At 41.0% G+C, this 21,192-nt stretch overlaps 2 protein-coding genes across 2 annotated transcripts in view; both read left to right on the top strand.

Moving 5' to 3' along the window:
• LOC134156808 (cytochrome c oxidase subunit 7C, mitochondrial) overlaps positions 1 to 21,192 on the top strand; it is a 575,449-nt gene that overhangs the window by 188,611 nt on the left and 365,646 nt on the right. The window lies entirely within an intron of this gene.
• RASA1 (RAS p21 protein activator 1) overlaps positions 2,522 to 21,192 on the top strand; it is a 61,024-nt gene continuing 42,353 nt past the window's right edge. Inside the window, exons 1-3 of the mRNA XM_062605180.1 lie at positions 2,522 to 3,241; positions 17,887 to 18,036; positions 20,724 to 20,859. Of these exons, the coding sequence (XP_062461164.1) occupies positions 2,802 to 3,241; positions 17,887 to 18,036; positions 20,724 to 20,859 (726 nt within the window). The 5' untranslated portion in view covers positions 2,522 to 2,801. The remainder of the gene's footprint in view (positions 3,242 to 17,886; positions 18,037 to 20,723; positions 20,860 to 21,192) is intronic.

Raw genomic sequence — 21,192 nt, 5'->3', positions numbered from 1 at the left:
GCCAGAATCCTGAGATAAGGATTTTATTTACCATAAATCAACAAATGAGCAGGTAGTTTTAATGGCAGCATTAACATACATGCAACAATGTACTTCTACCGGTCAAGACTCAGTTTTGGCCTTTCTACAGATCGGTCTTTAAGTTAGGTCAGAAAAATCGTAATCTGCCTGTGCTCTGACATTTCAATTATAGTCCAAGTGTAAGGGACATCACACCCAACAGCTGGCAGAGAAGAAATCATGTATAATCCCAGATTCACTATCCTGCAAATTGACTCTGTGGAACATGCAAATAGGCTTTCCAGAGAATCTAACCTGATTCCATGCATACTGCGGGGATAGACTAACTATCCTAGCATCATTTACACTGGGGATTTCAGAAAAAGATGAGAAGTATCAAGAAAAATATATTTGTTCCTTCACCCAAATATATTCATGTAAATTAAGTCCCATGAAGGCTTGGGTAACTGGACTCAATTTAAGAAGGAGGAAATGCAGGGTAATTTGTATTACCTGCAGCACAGAGCAACCCAGGCAATTTGCCTGCAAAGTGAACAGAAATGTTGTGCCAGTCGCCGAGATACAACAGGTTATCTGATCTCACTAGAAGCCCTCTTTCTGCAGAATCCTTGCCAAATTTAAAAGTGCCTTCCCCAAAATAAACCTCCTGAAGGACTGCCTCAGCCACACTACCCCATTCAAGAGGTAACAGCCTGAAGCTGCACTAGGGGAGGTTTAGATCTGAGATTAGGAAAAGTTTCTTCACAGCGAGGGTGGTCAGGCATTGGAACAGGCTGCCCAGGGCAGTGGGGGACTCATTGTCCCTAGAAGTGTTCACAAACTGTGTAGATGAGGCCATCAATGGCATGGTTTAATGGTGGTCTTGGCAGTGCTGGGGGAAAGGCTGATGATCTTAAAGGTCTTTTCCAACCCAGCTGATTCTGTGATTCTATGAACTCCTTAGCATAGCTGTCCTTTTAGCCTTCATACACATTGTGCACCCATACACATGCTACTGCCCTGGAAGGCACTTAGAAAAGCCAGCCTCATCAAGGACATCTTATACATAATTACACTACATTTCTGTATTTAGGCATATCACTACCAAAACAGCTAAAAGGCTGCATTAAAATAATTTTGTTTAAAAATCTGTGAGGGAAAGCAACCAGCAGCAAAGAGAAACCCACGGAAGTAGCAGGATAGAGCACTGTTTGACATTACAACAATGGAAAGTGGTAATGCAAAATCAGTTGTAAGAGATCGCTGTTGAAACTGCAGAACCTTAAACAGACAAACAGCTGCGGATGAACATGTTAAAGTGCTGTGAAAAAAAGGGCTGGTGGAGCTAGCCTCTTCTTTCACTCACACTGGGCACAAACCCAGCATAATTCCACAGATCTTAGTGGTGTAACTGGAAGGAGAATTTGCCTTTAGAAGGCAAGATATGAAAACTTAATTTCAGCAGATAAAAAGAGGTTGGCTGGGAAGCTGTGAAAGTGGGAGCAGTAGTTTGTTTTAGTGGCCTCAGGAAAAATTCATGCAATACTTTTGGGTAAAGCAAAGCTTTGAAAACCTGAATGTTTAGCTGCCTTCTGAGAACATTCTAGACATGCAAGTGTCAACGTGCCGCTATTTGTCAGCTCTTTTAACAGTGGGGGGTGGGAGGGAAATAAATCCTAAAATACCTACATGTTCTATTGTCTGGTAATGTCACACGATGTTTTCTTGAACAGAGAGGTAGTTATGGGTGAGGTGAAGCTGATGTGCCAAGTAAACCCATTTAAGTTAGCACAAGTATTAATGATGAAGATAGTGTGAAGAATGCAGGTTTAAGCAGCAATGGAGTCCCAACTCCTTCAAGGCAAGAAGCACAGTGTAGATGCTAGGATACTTTTTTTAGTCTTACTGACAGAATACCATGGTTTTCAAATAAGAAGCATAACGAAAGGTCCTCTTTAATCCCAGGCTGCTTTGGGTTGGAAGGGGCCTTTAAAGCTCATCCAGTTTCAAGCCCCGGCCACGGGCAAGGACACCTTCCAATAAACGAGGCTGCTCCAAACCCCGCCCACCCTGGCCTTGATGGGGCAGCCACAGCACCTCTGGGCGACCTGGGCTAGTACCCCACCACCCTCACAAGGAAGAACTTCTATTTAAGACCTTATCTCAGTCTCCCCTCTGTCAGGTTAAAGTCATTCCCCTTGTCCTGTCCCTACAGGCCCCTCTCCAGCTTTCTTGTAGCCCCTCTAGGCACTGACAGCTGCTCTAAGGTCTCCCCTTAAGGAGCCTTCCCTTCCCCAGGCTGAACCAGCCCAGCTCTCTCAGCCTGTCTCCAGAGCAGAGCTGCTCCAGCCCTCGCAGCATCTCTGGCCTCTAGACTCATTCCGACAGCTCCACGTCCCTTGATGCTGTTGTCCCAGAACCCGGTGGAAGCCTCCGCTAGGGCCGATTCCTGCGGGAGGAGAACTCCAGCCCGCTCTCCCGCGCAGGCGTGCCGGGGTTCGCGGTGCGCAGGCGTGGTGTGTTGGTGCTCTCTCGCTGGCTTCGCGGCCGGGCTTGGGGGAGGGAGCGCGGGGCCGGGGGAGCCGCTCCCCGGCAGCCGCGCCGGGGCCCTGCGGAGCTGCCGCGCCCCCACCCAGCCGGGTATTGTTCGTGGCCCGTCTCCTCCGGGGAAGTTTTGCCCTCGTCCCGGCTCCGCTCCCCGCCAGGGCGGGGCGGGGGGTGGAAGCCGGGCCCCCTTTGTCGCCACCCCTCCGGCGTGCGGCGGCCGGTGGAGGGGGGTCGGAGGGGGGGCGAGGCTCAACATGATGGCGGCTGAGGCCGGGAGTGAGGAGGGCGGCTCGGTTACCTCAGCCGGGACTGCGGCAGCTGCCGCGGAACCGGGACACTACCCCGCCGTGTGCCGGGGCAAGGGGCCGGGGCCGGAGGGCCCCTTCCCTCCCGGCCCCAGTGGCGGCGGCAGCGGCAGCCCGGGAGCCGGCCCCCCGGGTGGCCCAGCTTTGTGCTCGGTGCTGGGGATCCTGGACCTGGGCACTGGGCCTGCCGCTCCGGCGGGTGGCCCGGGGCAGGCACTGGAGGCGGCCCGGGTGGCCGATTCAGGCACCACCACTTTCCCCCCGTTGCCGCCGCCGCCGCCACCCTTAGCGGGGGGGCTAGGGACTGTAGACGAAGGCGACTCTCTGGACGGGCCGGAGTACGAAGAGGAGGAGGTGGCCATCCCACTCAACGCGCCCCCCACCAACCAGTGAGTAGCCACCCCTGCGTCCCCTGGGCCTGGCCCGTTCCTGGCCCCCCACTCCCCTTAAACGCATCCCGGCCTCTGAGCAGGGGGGCCTTCCAGGTGGGAAGAGTGTGTCCCACTCCTTTGGAACTCCCGCAGAAGTTTGGCCCTCTCTTCCCGCGGTTCCGCTACAGCAGGAAAGCTGCCTCCGCTGCTGAGGTGCCCGGGGACGGGAGTCCCGCCGCCCCATTGCATGGGAAAAGGGCGAGCGCGACGGCGTGGGGCTCCCCTGCTCCCGGAGGTGGAGCAGCCGGGGTCAGCGCCGAGAGTAATAGGCGCTGCCATGTAGCCGGGTTTGGGTTCTGCAAGTTTTCATAGCAGGCTGCCAGGAAGAGTGAGCTATTCCGGTTGTGGTTTAACTACCTGTTGGGGAGACTCTCCCAGCCTCTGGTAGCGCCCTGGCCCTTCTCAGAAGAGCCATAAATCTCTTTTTAAAATAAAAGCCAACAAAAGTACTATCCGAGGCATAAAATAACTCATATACCGTGTCATCATCTTGTATTTAAAAAAAAAAAAAAGTAATACTTGGCATTTCCATTCCATATACAAACGTGCACACGTGCTTGGTCTTTTTTTTTTTTTTTCCCTGAATTCAGGCAGTGGAATCATGGATTTAAAGTGAATTAAAACTAATTCTGTATAAATAATGTCTTAACTGCTCTGCTGCTCAACCAATTTAGAATAAAATTGTTTTTACATAGCTTATGTTTGGAGAGATGAGGCAGTTGGAAAAAACAACACCCAACGCTGTAAACCTGCACTTAGGTGTTATTATACTTATCCATTAGTCTAATCGGATATTCCTGCAGTGCTGGTAATAGAAAGAATCCTGCAGAAGGGGCAGGTCAGTTTTGTGTTTATATTGAAATGTTAGGTCAGATAATGTTATGTAGGGTTAATGCAATTAGTAAATACCTAAACACCATCTTTGGATTTAACTAGAAGGTCTGTGGTTCAAGCAGTGTGCTTGCAAGGCTTCTGTTAGAGCAGAAGGTAGCCCTCCAGCAGGTACCATGTTCTCAGAGTGAAATTGCTCGAAAGGCTTCAATTACTTTCATCAGTATCTAGACGTATATTGTTCCTGAACTTACAGTGAGTATCGTTGATAATTTTGGGTTTTGAGGTCCAGGGTGGCAGAATGTATCCAAGATACTGGTCAGAAAGTTAGTCTGAAAACCCATCTGAATTTGGGTTGTGTTTTTTTAGTTTTTGCATTCTCTCACTGACAGAGGCTATTAACTTCTGCACTGTTTCACATCCCTCCAGGATTTCAGGAGCCATTGCTGTAGTAAGGAGAACATAATATGTAACACTACAGTATTCCTTTTAGCTTAATCTCTCGAACTTTGACAGCCTTCCTAGTAATCCTTTATTCTTTTAATTTCTGGATTTCTTGTGGAAGTTTGTAAACACTAAGGCCTTGTTTTGTGAAGACAGTGTTTGAATAGTCTTAAACTTGTAGAATCTCCTAATGAGCTGGAAATAGGATTAGGCAGGTTTGACAAAGGATAAGGAGGGAGATAGGAGCACATGAAAGCAAAGTTACTTCTTCATTATGGTGTGCCAAGGTGGTGAGATACAGAATTCTGCTTGTCTGGTTTTCTCTCTGAAAGGTCACATTGCTGCTTCTGTTAAACCCAGCTGAGTTCCTCAGAGAACTGAGCCAAAAGCCAAAAAGCAAGCTTTTTGAAATGCTTTTAGGAAGTGGGGTAATTATTTGTGAACAGTCACCTGCTTGATATTAAAGTGATTGTTACCACATCTACAGTTCTGAGTGGATTTTGCAGTCAGAATATTGTCTTCTAAGTCATGTGCAAGCATGATAGTGAACTTTCATAAAAGAGGATGTTGGATTTCTGAGAGGGAGTGCATACTAGGGGAAGACTGCAGAGGCCCTGATTTTATTTTGGTTTACAAGGATACTTACCTTATTCAGACAAAGGGGACATTGTAATTTTTGCAGGACCAAGGGCATAGCTCTATAGTTAAATGGTTTTCTCTTGAGGATTCTTTCATGCAGAAACATCCAAGAAACAAAATACATTTAATAATAAAAAAAAAAAAATCAGAAGTTTGTAACTCTGTATACTTAACATTTTTCTTTGTAATTTTCTATGTAATTTTTATGTGGTATTTCTGTAACAAAAATTAAAGTTGGCTGACTAAAATGATTAGAAGCCTTTTTCCCTTTCATTCATCCCTTAATTAATTTATTTTACAGCATCAGGTTTTACCGTTCTCAGGGAAGTCATTTAAATTGGTGATATGTTGGTAGTAAATTGTATTCTTTCAGTCCTGCTGTTTTATTTTGGAAGTGCCCTTTCTTTGTAGTCATACCATCTGCTTCTACGGGGTTGAACTCTTGATTTGTTACTAGAAACAAAGATCAGTATTATCTATCATCTTACATAAGGAAAAGCCCAATGTAAGTCTTTAAAAGCAGTAGTTGATATTGTGATTTAAACTTGGATTCAGTTTCTCCAGTTGAATGTGATTACAAAACTGCTGTTCCATTTGTTTGAATATGACTGCCAGCTCCACCCTTTCCCACTTCCTCCTAATTCATTCAGTTTTTATAGGAAGCATGCAGGGTTGGCTTCATGGATAATTCCACGAATCTGTCAAATGGTTTTGTTTCTTTGTCTTAATTCCTGACAATATAATGTGTACATCAGAAAATTGAGAGTGCTTTTCAACTCCTGGCCTTGCTTTGTGATATAAAATTACTACTGTGTTGAAGAATGAAAAGGGATTATTTCTTTCGTAACACTGACGACTCACTAGGCTTCTTTGCCTTCCCATGGATATGCATTCCAGGATTAACTGAGTGTTTGGTTACTGACTCCCACAAGAATACCTGGTAAATGCTGCTGGTGTTCATACTCCAATCTTAGATAAGTATAAAATACAGTGAAATTTTTGGCACAAACTTAGACACAACTTTGATCAGTTTTTCATCTCCTAACTTGTTTTGTGAATTTAAAAAAGCAACAAACACAAACCAAACAAAATGTGAGTTCCCAGTTTGCATGTGTTAGGGCATGAAGGTGTTACAAACATTTTCTCTAAACATGAGTAAGTTTTTAAATACTGTATAGTCAACATTCTGGCTTTCACAGTAACTAACCTGAAGAGATGGGAAGTGAAGCAGATGCAAGTTCTGCACTTCCCATCAGGATACTGTAAATACAGTTTGTTCAGGGTAGTCAGGATGTGTTCGTCTTTGCTATCAAGCACCTAATACTATTAATTTCCTCTTCTCTTTTTTATGTACGTAAGGAAAAGGGGAGTGTGCCTTCCCTTAATGTGTTTTCTTTAATTTTCTGGCAGTGGGAGGAGATAGTATGCAGCAGGTTCTCTTCGTTCACAAACACAAAATCCCCAAGCAGGGTTGATATTTATCTTCCTTGATCCGGAGTGAAACTGACTGAAGGCTTGTCTGTTCAGTGCATGTGTGGGGTTTCATTTTTCTGGAGCACAGCAGCAGTGTGTTGATGCTCTAGCTTAATGCTAGGTGGGAGGCACAGGATGTTAGGGGTAAGTGGACAGCTGTGTGTTTGTTTTGGTCAATTTTTTTCCCCTGTGCTTTTCTACCCCATTTGCAGAACTCACTGACAGTGGCTGAAATAGTGTGAATGCCTTTGGATTTAATAATGAATGCTGTTTAATTTGGTGGTAAACCAGTGGTTATGTGGAATTATTGTTATTTATGTGTTTGATGAAAAATCTTAGCTAAAAAAAATATTTTAGATCTTAGTGTGCATTTGTGGGCAGAAGCAGATCCAGTATATTCCAGCAACACTATCATGTTCATATAGTGTTTTATTAACAGTGGTTATCAGTTTGAAATGGGTATCAGTTGAAATTGAAACCTATCAACCATACAAAATGAAATAGGCAGTCTGGTTAAACTGTCTACCAAAAAGGTAGAGAAAACTTTCTACCCAAAGGAGATGTGTTCTTGCGGCCCTTGTTGCCTGTTGAGGCAACACAGTGGTGAGAAAAAGAGCTGAAGATAGAGATGGATAGAGAAACATTAAATCAGCATGGATTGCATTAAACTAGATCAACCTGAATGTAGTGTGAAGTTTTAGTTTCTTCACGTAAGTGTCAAAGGTGGCAAGCCCAGAGTTTTGCAGTGTTAGTTTATTCCAGTAACTCATGAAAAGGAGGTGGTTTTTTTTCCCTGAATAATGGCCAAAGGCCCTTTTCCATACCAGTGAATGAGTCTGTTGCACTGAAAGCTGAGGGAAGGTGATATTGGCATATTCAGTTAGGTAGTGTATAAACAAAAAATGCAGTGTGATGTAACTTCAGTGTATGAGGTTTCTTTTCTCTTTAACAGTTACTGTGGTTGGCAGGTCAACTTTTTTAGGTAATTAATTCCTGTTCTTCACGGAGGGGAAACACTTTTCTAAAGTTGATGGTCAGCATATTGATTTAGCCATTTACAAAATATACCTGAATATAAATCTGGTTTTAGGTCTGACTGAATGTGTGATGTGAGAAGTGCTGTCTTAAATGGGTTGTTAAAAGCAGCAGAGCAGAATCATACCTAACCATATATAGTGAAGTGAAGCAGTAAGTAAACTGAGTATATTAGATACATACATAAACGAACACTGCAGATGAAGAAAACCGGAAGTGAAACAGTGTTTGATGCCAGAAAAAGTTTGAAGATGATTTTTCAGGAATTTAGTCAGTATTTCAAGTTAGCATCAGATATTGTCATTTTGTCTAAACAGTGAATAGAGTCTCTTGACCTGCACTTCATCTAGTTTTTACTTTGTGAAGTATATTGACTCACAGAACTTCACTGTAGGACTTAGGCACTTCATCTACTGGTCTGCCCCATTGAGAAGCATAATATTGTGCTGTATTTCTTCACCTTTTATCATCTTAATGTTTTGTGGCTGCAGAGTGGGGAAGAACACAAATTTTTCTAGGGGTCATGGGTCTCTTCAGTGTAGGACCCCATCTGTTGGTTCAGCTGTAAGTTCTTAGGACTTTTGTGGTAGTTTTCCAGTTTCTCACTCATCTTTCTTCTTTAGCAAAACAAACAAAAGAAAACCCACCTTGATATTTCTTACTGGTGGTAGGCACAGTAGGAGAGAGGAGAAGGCATCTCCTATAACGTTATCTTTGTGCTTCATAGAAGTGTTACAGTGAAATGATTGTGTGACCCTCCAGAGTATATAGTCAGTACCAATAAAATGTTAACCAGTGCTTGACAACTTTTATATACTCATACTGTTTTATATACTTTTAAATACAACATAAAGGCTGCAGGCAATCTTTAGTATTTTTTTATTTTTATGTAAAATATCTGCTCTGTTGTGCTGGAGCAGAAAAACACTTCTGTTTTTACATGAGTCTGTTTTGTGTGGAAGGTGGTGATGAGTAGTCAGCATGGATTTATAAGGAGGAGGTCATGCTTAACCAATGTAACAGCCTTCTACAGTGAGGTCACTGGCTCAGAGAGAAAGAGTTTACCTCCACTTTAATAAAGCTTTTGACACCATGTCCAATAGACTGCTCATAGACAAGCTGGCAGTGTACAGGTTAGACAGATGGACAATGAGGTGGATTGAAATTGGTCCTGGAGGGTGGTGATCAGCAGCACAAAGTCCAGGTGGACACGCAGGGTGTACGCAGAGGCCAGCACTGTTTAACAGTTTGATGAATGACCTGGATGCTGGGATAGAATGCAGCCTTAGCAAGTGCACAGACAATACAAACAGAGAGGGGTGGCTGAAACACGACGTGTGATTTGCTTGAAATATCTACCTTTTCCTTCTAAAATATGATTTTATTGCAAGTATTAATGTGTACAAATTAAAGTGTAAAAATCAATGTTGCTATATTAACTTGAAAGCTCCAGTTATATTTCAGGAATGAATTATCAAGGTCTTCAGGATACTCAGTTCTAGTCCTGGTACAGAAAAGTTACGGTAAACTAGCAGACTGATTATTATGGTGATTAGGCCCTGAAACAGTAATTTTAATATTAAAATTTCAGTCTTTTCACCTGCTTCTCAAGCCAGCCTCATACCAAAGCAGTTCTTCTTGTTAGGATTTCCTTTTTTGTTAAATAGTAATAGTTGTTCATCCTCAAGCCCTAATTGTTGGGGGGGGGGTTGGTTTGTAAGTTACGCTTTTGATTGGGTTGGAATATACCAGTTAGAGAACCATAAAACAACCCAGGTTTAGAGGGACCTTGAAAGATGGTTTGGCCCAACCTGTGGTGGGAAAGGGAACATAACTGATATCGTCTAGCACCCTGTCCAGCTGCATCTTGAAAACCTCCAGTGAGATTTTCCTTCCTCCCTGGGGAGGTTGTTGCAGTGAATGACTGTTCTCACTGTAAAACAAGTACTATGATGAGGTCCCTCTGAGCCTTCTCTTTGCGAGGGAGAAGAGACCTAACTCCTTGTCCTTTTCTCATAGGGCAGGTTCTCCAGCCCTTTTATTATCTCCTGACTCTCCTTTGCACTCTCTCCAGTCTGTCTGCATCTTTCTTGTATCATGGGCACAAGAACCGGACACAGCACTTCGTGTGCAGTGTGGCAGCTGGGTAGAGTGGGATGATCACTTCTCTATCTCTGCTGGCAGTGCGCCTCTGGATGTAGCCCAGGATCCAATTTGCTTTCCTTGCTGCCGCAGCACGCTGCTCACCCATGTTCATTTCATTGTCCACTAGGATGCCCCGGTCCCTGTCAGCCAGGCTGCTCTGAGCCCCACAGATCCCAGTCTGGACTGGGCTCTTTGACTGTGTCATCCCAGGAGCAGGACCTTGCACTTGACTGTGTTAAAACTCCATAGTATTCTCATCAGCCTGTCCTTCCAGCTGCCCAGGTCTCTGCAAGATGGCTCTGCCTTCTGAAGTGTCCACCTCACCACCCAGTTTGCTGTCATCAGCAAACTTCCTGATGATGCAGGGGGCTGGAACTGGATGTGTTTTAAGTCTCTTCCAGCCCAAACAAGTCTGTGATTCCATGATTTTGTACTGTCTAAGCACTTGTGGAGATTTTCTTTTTTTTTTATTATTCTTTCCACTCTGTGGCAGTAAATATCAGAGAAATGTCCTTATTCTAAAAAGCAAAATTTTATCAAGCCTCTCTTATAATCTTCTTGTTCTATATTCAAATCTAGACCAGGTTTTGTGTTTTTTTGTTTCCTTTTCTTAGTTGTACACACAATTATGTCAGGCTGCTGGATTCCTTGTATGGATTATACTGTCTAGGTTATATTTCCCTAATGTTGTTCATTGTGCATGTGGAAAGTGTTGGACATCTGTTAATTCAGGCATTGTCTCTGTCTTTGGTACCTAGTGTATAACTGTCAGGGATTCCTCATTCTAGAAGCAGTTACCTATACATGTCCGTGATGTTCCTTTTTAAGGGGACATTCCAGGTTGTGAGAGGAGGTGAGAGTGGAGCACGGCACAAAGACCTGTGCTTGGTTAGAGGTGGTGAGTTGAAAGGAGGAGGAGGAGGAAGGTGAAGGAGCCTCTGGTACATTTCATGAGGCGAATGGCGGACAGGATGATAGTCTCAGAAATTCATTGATTGTTGCCACACAGAATATCTGTTGGTTTGTGTAGCAGTGGTAACATTGCTTCTGTAGTAGTTACTCTTAGTTCAAACAGAAAAAGGCATGGTTTTGACCTAAGGGCACAAGTAGGAAGCATGTGAAAATGGGAAGTTTCTTGCTAAAAGCTTTAATGTGTTCCAGAATTCACTTCCTAAGCTGATCCTTCAGTAAGAAAATGCAAGCTGTTTCAAGAGCTGTTTTTCCAGCCAGGTTAACTATATTTCACCTGCTTATTTGTGACTTTGCAAAAGTGAGATAGGCAATCATTCTTCTTGTCAATAAAAATGTATCAGGTAGGATTGGAAGAAATGTTTTGACTGTGTTGGATATTATGCTGTTGTCTCACCTCTGTTTATTAAAGCCTATAGCATTGTCGCAGCAGTTGAAACATAGAACGTTTCCTCATTAGTGAAGTTATTTAAATGTATTGCTTTTTGGCTGTATGTTTATCTTTTCTTTCATCTTTGCATAGTCTTTTTGCTAAGATGTACCAAGGTTGTTGGTTGATCTCTTTTGTTCTAGCCCAGAGTTGATGTAAATGCTGCTGGAAATGTTTTAGTGGCTTCTTTTGGCGTTTGCAAATCACGCAGTTACCAGATTGGATACTAAGGCGTGCCTGTGGTAGTTAATTATCTGGTTCCTAGCCTTGAAGTGTGGCATGGTTCAGTTTTTCAGTTGCTGTTTCTAAGAGGGTTTGGAACAGCTGAACAAGAAAAACACAGTTTTTCTTCATTAGGCTTACATGGGTACGTGCAGTACTGATGAGGTCACATCTCTAATTTTATGTTCACTTCTGGGCCCCTCACTACCAGAGAGACACTGGGTTGCTGGAGTGGGTCCAGAGAAGGGCAGTGGAGCTGGTGAAGGGCCTGGAGCACAAGTGTGATGAGGAACAGATGAGGGGGAACTGGGGGTTTAGTTTGGAGAAGAGAAAGCTCAGGGGGACCTTGCTGCTCTCTACAACTACCTGAAAGGAGAATGTAGCCAGGAGGTGGCTGGTCTCTGCTCCCAAGGAACAAGTGATAAGATGAGAGGAAACAGCCTCAAGCTGTGCCAGGGGAGTTTTAGGATATGTTCCTGGACATTAAGAGCAATTTCGTCGGCAAAACGGTAGTCAGGCATTGGAACAGGCTGCCCAGGGCAATGGTGGAATCACTGTCCCTGGAAGTGTTCACAGACTGTGTAGATGAGGGCTTCAGTGACATGGTTTAATGGTGAGCTTGGCAGTGCAGTGCTGGGGTAAACGTTGGACTTGATGATCTTAAAGATCTTTTCCAACCAAGCTGATATTATGATTCTGTGCTGACATGCCTTGTGCTGCCTCTTAGAAAAATGTATAGGAATGCAAAAGGGATAAAAACCCTACCCTCCCTTTCCTAGAACAGTATCTAACACTTGATTTCATGCTAACCAGACAAAGAACACTTAACTTGGCTTCAAGTTAGTTTCAGCTCCTGTTTTATTATCTTAAAGCTGCATCCGTGTAGTAGGTCATACATATTTGCAGAGGTTTTTCTGGCAGAAAGTTTTTTGTGATGTGGGAACTGCAAAGACTTAGCCAAAATTTGGTTACTATTGGCTAGTAACTAACAGGGCAGAAGAAGGATGTGAATTTAGTGAAGTTTGAGTGAAGCTTACCTTAATTTAATCTCTACAAATAATGTGCATAAAGGAGGTAATGCAGCCTTACAAATTTGGCAAAGATGAGGGATAAGTGTTAAAAGGCAGAGTTTGGATAAAGATGGTAAAACTAAGTGCATTTTAGGCTGAGAGAAACTGCAAGACTGAAATGAAACTTGAATGGTGAATAGAGCATCAAGTCTTCAGATGGAAAACTTGAGGGCTGGTTGGTTGCTGTCAACAAAATAAGAAGAAACAAATAATATGGGATATTTTGCTGCGTTTTTTTTTTTTGTTGTTGTTTTTTTGTTTGTTTGCTTGTTTCTGGGTTTTTTTGTTTTTTTTTTTAACCTTTGTCTTTAAGAAACCCTGCTTGAGATTTCTGTATGCCATTTGAAATTGAGGATTTTTCCAGTTTAAGGTAGTTGTTCTTGCTCTCTTTTGTAGAATCATAGAATGGTTTGGGTTAGAAAGGACCTTAAGATCATCCAGTTCCAACCCCCCTGCCATGGGCAGGTATGCCTCACCCTAGACCATGTTGCCCAAGGCTCTGTCCAGCCTGGCCTTGAACACTGCCAGGGGCAGACCATCCACGACTTCCTTGGGCAACCCATTCCAGTGCCTCACCAGCCTCACAGTAAAATGGGAACAGCTCATGTGTTCTCAGGAGGTGGTAGCAAGAATTGGTACCATGTGCAGGGTACTAAGGCAGTGACTGAATTGGTAGGAGGGGAGTGTTGAGCACTACTCGTGGAAGTTTTCCATTTCTCCTGTGGGTTTTGTTGAAGCAGCAACGTGTGGCTCAGCAGACCTTTGAGTGAAGTGGATATGGCATTTGATGGCTGTTTTTCCTGTGCACCGTAACCTTTTCTAGACGGAAATAGAGGTCTGCACTGCAGCTGTTATCAACACCTACATTTGTACTATGTCACTGAAAAACACTTTTACACCCCTTCAGCATTCTCTCCTGCATTTCCTCCTCCCTTACCTGCTGCATTCCTAAGTAAAAATTTCAGCTTGCTGCGACAGCAGAATCTTTTAGTGGAACAACAAAGATTCATAATATTTGCTTTTCCCATGTGTAAAAAAAGAAATATGTAAATAAAAGGATTTGGTTGAACAGTGTGACATGCTTCCACACATAATAGCGACTGCCTCCTTTCAGATGACATGTTTACCATCTGCTACCTCTTTGTGAATATCCTGTGCCTTGCATGGACCTTGTGGGGCATCCATGTTAGGGGACAAGAAGTCCTGTTGATGTACCATGACTTTGCTAAATGGTTGCAGTGTAGTTGCATTCCTGCCCACAGTAGAAAGTGCTTGTTGGTGTCACTGGGTGTCTGGTAGCCAGCACCTTCCATGCATTGGTGGAAAATTAAGGAGCTCTTGTTTGCAGGCTGGAGGTAACAGCTCTAACTGCAGTGCAGCTCATTTAATGAGGTTAATGGCTTGTGGCTGTAGCTTGAGGACCACTCCAGTACAGCTCTGTGTAGTTTGTATGGATATGTAAGCTGTTTCTGACACTGTTGTGCCTGCTTCTGTCTGTTCGCTATGATTAACATTGTGATCCACTGGGTTGGAGTTCTGAAGATGCTGCTTTTAATTTAAATAGGCACATGGGAGTGCATTCTTGCACAGCTTCTGACTGGTTTGTGAAGCATGGGGGCCTATTACTGGTATTTTCTTAGAAGCAAAATACAGAGCAATTCTGTAAGTTTGTTACAGCAGTTAAATGGGTGTTTACAGGAATTAAATGAGCGGTCAGAGAAGCAGGCACCTAAATTGTGATATATAGTTGGTAATATATTTTATGATTGAATCATTCCATAACATTATCTTGTAAGGCTACTTGGTTTTCTCTTCTAATGTGCCTCATAATAGCTATTGTATTGTCAGGGCACTAGCTATGATTCAGAATGTCATTTAATTATGTGTGCTGAAAACACTGTGAGGATAGTGGATTGTCAACATTTAAAAATTTGCAAAGTTGGCATTAGAAATACAAAAGTGTTCCTAGGTAGGACTAAGCAAGGAAGCAGAGGTGACTGAGTAGAAATGATAGGGATTGTCTTTGGCAGTGATGAAGGTTATACGCCTAAGTGCTGGTGTACACATTGTAGTTTTGAGTGCACACATTTGGTCACAGCCACAGGGGCAACTTCGTATTCACAAACAGCTAGGCAGTTTTTTACTGATACCTTCGTATCCAAACCTTAATTCCTTTCATGAGACTCATAGTGTACTGTAGGTAGTACTTAAGACTCCCTTTGATGTCTGCTCAGAAACTACGTTCAGTGTAAATCAAGAGATCTGCATCAGCATTGCTTCTGACTATGAGCACGTTAAACTTGAAGCTGTCATGGTTACAAAATGCCAAAATTGTTGATCCTGACCTATAAAACTTGAAGAGGGAAGGGTAGTTTCTTGTGGTGTATTTTCACAGAAGCACTGAACTCTTATCTTCATTGAGGTACCCGATTGGAGAATAAAGCCAGAAGATCTGGATTTATTTTATTTCAGAAGTTATGGTAGCCTGGCCATGTCCTTCTTAGTGTTCTGCTCTCTGTTCTCGGATGAAATTACAAGTAGGACAGATCCTTTAGTTCAGTTATTTCTGTTGTGCATCCTTTAATGCTGATAATACAACTTAAGTGATATTTTTTTCACTGTATGAATTTGTGCTAAGTACGTTAGCCAGTATTCACAGGAAGATTGATCTATGGATGTATTTCAAAACATAAAATCTCACAACCTTTGAACAGAAGTGTTAAAAAATAAATAAAAAAGCCAGTCCTTAATTGAGCACTCGATTTCCTTAAATCAGATTGGGTACTGTAAAAGAGTTTTTACCATTTGCTATCAAATTAGTTAATGATATAAAGTTGCACAATGCTTCTTCATATAATGTGGGAAACAGGTGAGGATAGCCAGATGAAATATAAGACTTGTGCTTCTAAAAATGAAGTCTTTCAACACCCTTAGGCTGTGTATTGCTTGAATAAAGTGGTTCTGTCTAGTAATGTAATTCTGCTCTCTGGGAAAGTGCAGGTTTTTTTTCATCAACAAGCATTTTGCATACTGAAATGGTGTCTTAAAAGTTTGTACTTAAGGGTGTATCTGGTTTATTAAAGATGTATTCTACCTTAGAGGCTTCCTGAGGATATTACTTCCTCTGTTTTCTGCTGTCATTGCTGAGTATTGATGCCTTCACTGCCATCTTTACATCAGTTGGTTGTTAAATTCAATACTAATACTTATTTCTTAGTGGTACAGAGTAATTTGGGCATTACATTAATGTGTGCAACCTGTAAAATACAGTTCATTTCCTGTCAGCTTTTAGTATTTCAAATGTGCTCAGTGACACGGAATTTAACTGCACTCAGCAGTTAACTACGTATTTTTTATTTCACAAAACAAACCTTTTCTGAAGTGGAGGAGTAAATAATTTTTAACCCTGCTTTGGCTTTACCAGACAGTGTCTTCTATTAGACTTGATGTAAAACTGTTGAGTGGGAGAGCATCCCATCTGTCTGTCTATCTATCTGTCTGTCTATCTATCCATCTCCGTATGTCCTGTTCACTGTTAGAGCAAGTGATCTCCAATATGTGGGATATTCCAATATATGTTGTTGTCACTAGCAAGGAGTGTGCCCTTTCCAGTCTTAAAATTGGAGCATGCAACTTTGTGCTATATTTGTAAGAAATCCTTTACAGAAAATGTGAATGTTTTGTTGCAAGCAGTCTGTGCCTGTTTTCCTAGTATATTTTTTATTAGTAATTTGCATTCTTAATAACAGTCCCACCTTCCCATTTTGAAAGCATGCCTTTGTCAGTGTAATGCAACGCGTCTGTCAATAGAGTTAGGATTATTTCTCTCACATGTATGATAAATAGGAACAGATAAGTGCGTAGTGAAACTATTGTTTGTTTAAAATAGGCTTCGTAGAATGTTGGCTTCAATGAATTTCATGATCAGGAAAGTTCCTGGAATGTTATGAGGCAGAATCACTCCAACGTAACTGAGCCTGCAGCAGCCTTGAGTTGTATGTTGTGCAGACACAGCAGCGCTTTTTCTGGTTTAACTTTCTTTGATCAGGATGAGGAAGAGAAGCAAAGGAGAGCCATACTAGCAAGCACAGCTTTGCCAGGGTAAACAGTACCTGTGTTGGTGCTGCTTTTGCTGGTATGAATAGTACTTATCGGTTTGGTCTACCTGGTTGTCATTCTGACGAAAGCTCTCAAAGCTTTTGTTTCCATTTTGTAAATAAATAAATGCTTCTGGTTACATTTTTATCAGCAGCCCAGCTATTCATTTTTTTTGGAACTGTAATCTTGTGCAGGTTTTGGTATTACCATGTATATTAGTTCAAAAGGCCATTTGCATCTCTCTTCCAAAATGCATTTTTTGTGACTCTTGCAAGACATATGTGAACTGTCAGAACTGAAAAGCAAATGGTGTGAAGTGGTAACGGATTTGAATTGTCTAAAACAGTGGCTGTATGGAAGCTGATGTTTTCTTGAGTGTAGGAATTAAAGATTGAATTAAGCATAGCTAGTTGATGGGTACAGAGCCAGTAAGTTACTGCTGTAGTTCTGGAACATGCTGTGGCTATGAGGGTGATGAGAGCATTGCTTGCCTTTATGTTTGAATGGTGCTCACATTGCTGTTGTTTTGTTTTTTTTTCTTTTTTTTAATAAGCCTGATACTTCATCATTTGGGGTAGAATGATTGTCCTAATAAAAGCTGTATATATATAAGCTGAGGTAAGGCAAATGAATGCTTAAATGGTAACAGCTTAACCTTTATTTCAGCCTGAAGTGTTTCTTTGTCATGTTTTGCAGTCTGTGATTTGCCACACATCTGCACTTGCTTTTAACTGACTTTGTGATTAGGAAAGACTGTTTTGGGCCTGGATGGTGATCTGGTGACTGCTGTCACTCCAGGTCAGTGCAGGCTTTGCTACAGCAGCATCTGTGCCAGCCTGGAAACAGCTTGTTACAATTCATTTCTCAGTTTATGCTTTTATAAAGTCCAGCCTGTGTAGGTTTAAAATCAAGTCTTCCAAGTCAGATTACTCACTTCTGGTTCTCTTTATTTAAAATAAGCAAGTTAGGAGGAGAGAAAAGCTCATGGTATGTGGATTGAGAATCCACCCTTGGGGTGGTTCATGGGGAGAAGCAATGTTGGAAAAACTATGCTGCCTTAAAAATACTGTTTATTCAAAATAAGTAAACTAGGAGGCTAAGCATGCAAAGATGTGATAACTTTGAATCAAAGCTTTAGAGTTATGTCAGTTCTGACTAAAAGCTGTTGGTAGTTCTATAGATCTATTCTGTTAGAATATAAAAAACCCTGGAGTTCTAAGGACAACCGTTGTTACTTTCTTTTTCAGGTGGTATCATGGAAAACTTGACAGAACAATTGCAGAAGAACGTCTTCGGCAAGCTGGGAAACCTGGAAGTTACCTTATTCGAGAGAGTGATCGGAGACCAGGTTCATTTGTGCTTTCATTCCTTAGTAAAACAAATGTCAATCATTTTAGGTGAGAATTAAATGTTTTCTTTTAAAATACTGTTATCTATGTTTGGGTTTAGAGCACGATAGAGTGCAAACAGAAAATAATCATTGTATTATAACTGAATATGTTTAACTTTTTCTTGAATGGTACAGCTTTTTACTACTGTTTGTTTCGAGATATGCTGTTAAAAAATTATTTTGTAGGCTAAAGAGTAAAAATGTGAGGAAACCCCAACATCTGGCTGTTGAAGTGTATTCACAGAGGCTGTGAATACGCTTATAACAACTTGTAGATTTCATTAGTTAGTCAAGCTGGTTGTTTTGAGTTTGTTCCATAGTAGCCATTGTATCTCACAAGACTTACTTAAGTGCTGGCACATGTGGTTGCTTCCTTAATTTTGAGGGAAAACCCTTCCAGAAACCAAAGCCCTCAAAACCCAGGAAGAAATAAGGAGAATTACGTATTTATTCATCTGAAGTTTTGCTGGAAACAACCTCAGTGTGTGCTAGAATTAGTTGTTCTAAATACAAGCAACTCTTTTTCCAGTGTTCTAACTAGGATTATTTTATCATTTCCAAACTGTGTACATTAGTAAGTTCATTTATTCTTAGTGTAAATGAGGTGTATTCTGAGAAGAGCTTGAAAGTTAGTCAGCAAATGGAGTGTGTTCGTCTTTACAAAACAGAAAGCAAATCAGAAAGCAAATGTTTTTTGAAAGCAAATGTTGCCTTGATAGCAACAAATAAATTCAAAGCAATTTCTTCAACTTCTGAATGTTGAAATTACACAGAATGCCAATGTACGAGCCACTATGTTCATGATTTGCAAAGGTAGGGAGGTTTTGGTTGCATCTGCTGCATGAAGAAATGTGGTTAGAGGTCCTGATTTACCATTAATATGGAACGCATAATACTCTTAAGTGCAAACAATATAGCACACAAATAATATCTTGTTTGCGGCTTGTGATCTGAGATACGTTTTCAGCTTCTCAGCCTTTGGTAACTGGTTACTATGTAGCAGTAGCAGAAAAGTAAAGTGTGCTAATACTTGCTTCCTAGTGCTGTTTTAGAGTCCTGGATTAATTTTAATAACTTCCATTACTAAAAAATATCCCTCATATTTTGTTCCCTAAAATTCTTATTTTTCACATGAAACTTTTATTAGATTTCTGTGCGACTGAAATCCCAACATTTTAGATGACAGTGTCTTTAACTATTTTAACAGTTTTGGTGCCTCATGAAAGTTGCATACAGACATACATGCTCGTGCAGCATATGATTGATTTACAGCATATGAACCTTCAAAAGTAAATCTTTTAACCACTGAAGTGTTACCTTTTCAATGAATCACTGATAGAAAGGATTCTGAAGGAAAATAATTATCTTTTAATCTTTTACCTTCAGAATTTTCCGTGATTATGGAAGTCTTTCTCTGTTTGCTAGCTCAGTGTTCTAAAGAAGGGTGTCACCTAAGATTGATGAGAAAATAATCTGAAACACTACATTTAATTTAGAACCCAATGTGTTGAATAATTTAGCAGGAAATCTCACAGAAAATGTCAAAAGATCTAACATATGCCCTTAAAGTTATGCTGTTCTCTGACTCCCCTTGCAGTGCTATATGCCTAAAAGCTTTAGATTTCATCTCTGAAGATTCATCTTTGTAAACATCTTACATCACTGTTTGGAAAAAATAATGAAGTTCAAAGAATTGGAAGGAAGATTTAAATAGTGTAGTCATTTGGGATGAGGAATAAGTTTCTTAGTAGTTTAACATTTGGAATTTCCTCTCCCTCTCTTGTTTTTGAGTTGTTCACAAGCATTGTGAAAAGGTCTAATACTAAGAAGATTCAAATATGGGTTTTTTTGGTAATGTATTTTCAAATATCCTTAAGATAATTAGCATCTCTTCTAGAAACTGAAGAGACAATTAACATTTTGGTTCTGGGGTTTTTTTGGTTTTGTTTTTTTTTTTAACTATTTCCTAACACCAAAATTGGCTTAGTTTGGTAGTAGTTTGTTTCTTAATTTCTTATCTTTTTGTAAGGATGGACTCCTGTCTGATCTCTGTGTTCTGGAAAAATTTAGGTCTGCTTGATGCCATCACATGCCATGTGATTATTTCTTTGGACTGTCTGGTCAAAGATATTAAAATTGTTTCAGATTAAGTACTTCTTCATTTTTACGAATGACTCTTTTCAGTTTAAAAGGAATGTTTTAAATATTGTTAACTCTTTTACCTAAATAAATAATTCCTAACTGCTTTCAGAATTTGTATTGACTAACAGTGTGAACAGACTTGGTACGTCATGTTTTTGGAATGTTAATGCATTAACAAGTCTCTGTATTTTTAAGAGAAACACAGCCCTTTAAGAATAAAATGTATGGTTTTGTAAGAATTCAATCTTGTGTTAAACTACTGAAATGGTTATGTAAGTTGGTTGTTTTTTGGTATTTTTCCACTAGCAGTTGGGTCTAGGAGATATTTTGATTATTCCAGTGTAATTTGTTAACTTTAAATATGGATGCTAAACTAACTGTAAGAAAGTGACTGATTTTTGAAGGTGGTTGTTTCCTGCCTTGTATAATCATGTGCCATTACTTGCTGTTAAAATATTTTAATACTTTGCTGAATGTATATAGGCTTATTAAGAAAGGTATATGCCCTGCAATGTAGTGAAATATTATATCAAGGGTTTTTTTTATTAACAGGATTATTGCCATGTGTGGAGACTATTACATTGGTGGACGTCGTTTTGCTTCACTTTCAGACCTAATCGGTTATTATAGTCATGTGTCCTGTTTGCTGAAAGGGGAAAAGCTCTTATTTCCAGTAGCACCTCCAGAGGCAAGTACCAAAACTTATAATAATATATAATAAAATTTCTGAGTGTCATTTACTTCATTTTTAGTAACTTCAATCGCCATTCACAGTTTTCTTTGGAAAAATCATGCTAGAAAGTTTACTGTAGTTCTACATAGGCTCAGCATATGTTGAAGTATGAGGAATATAAGAATACATTCTTACTGATACAAAGTAATGATTAAAACCCCCCAAACTGCTATTTAATGGAAATGTGTAATGAGAGAGCTGGGTATCAGGTGTTGTGGTTATCTCCAAATGCAGTAATAGCTTTGGGAGTAAAGAGAGGTAAACAGAAAATTGTGCAGTTCTTGGTTA

The sequence above is a fragment of the Pezoporus occidentalis genome, unplaced genomic scaffold, assembly GCF_034315485.1.
Source record: "Pezoporus occidentalis ecotype Australia unplaced genomic scaffold, CSIRO_AGI_Poc_V1 ctg90, whole genome shotgun sequence".
In the NCBI taxonomy this organism is placed as follows: domain Eukaryota; kingdom Metazoa; phylum Chordata; class Aves; order Psittaciformes; family Psittacidae; genus Pezoporus; species Pezoporus occidentalis.
This window is presented reverse-complemented; position numbering and strand designations above follow the sequence as displayed.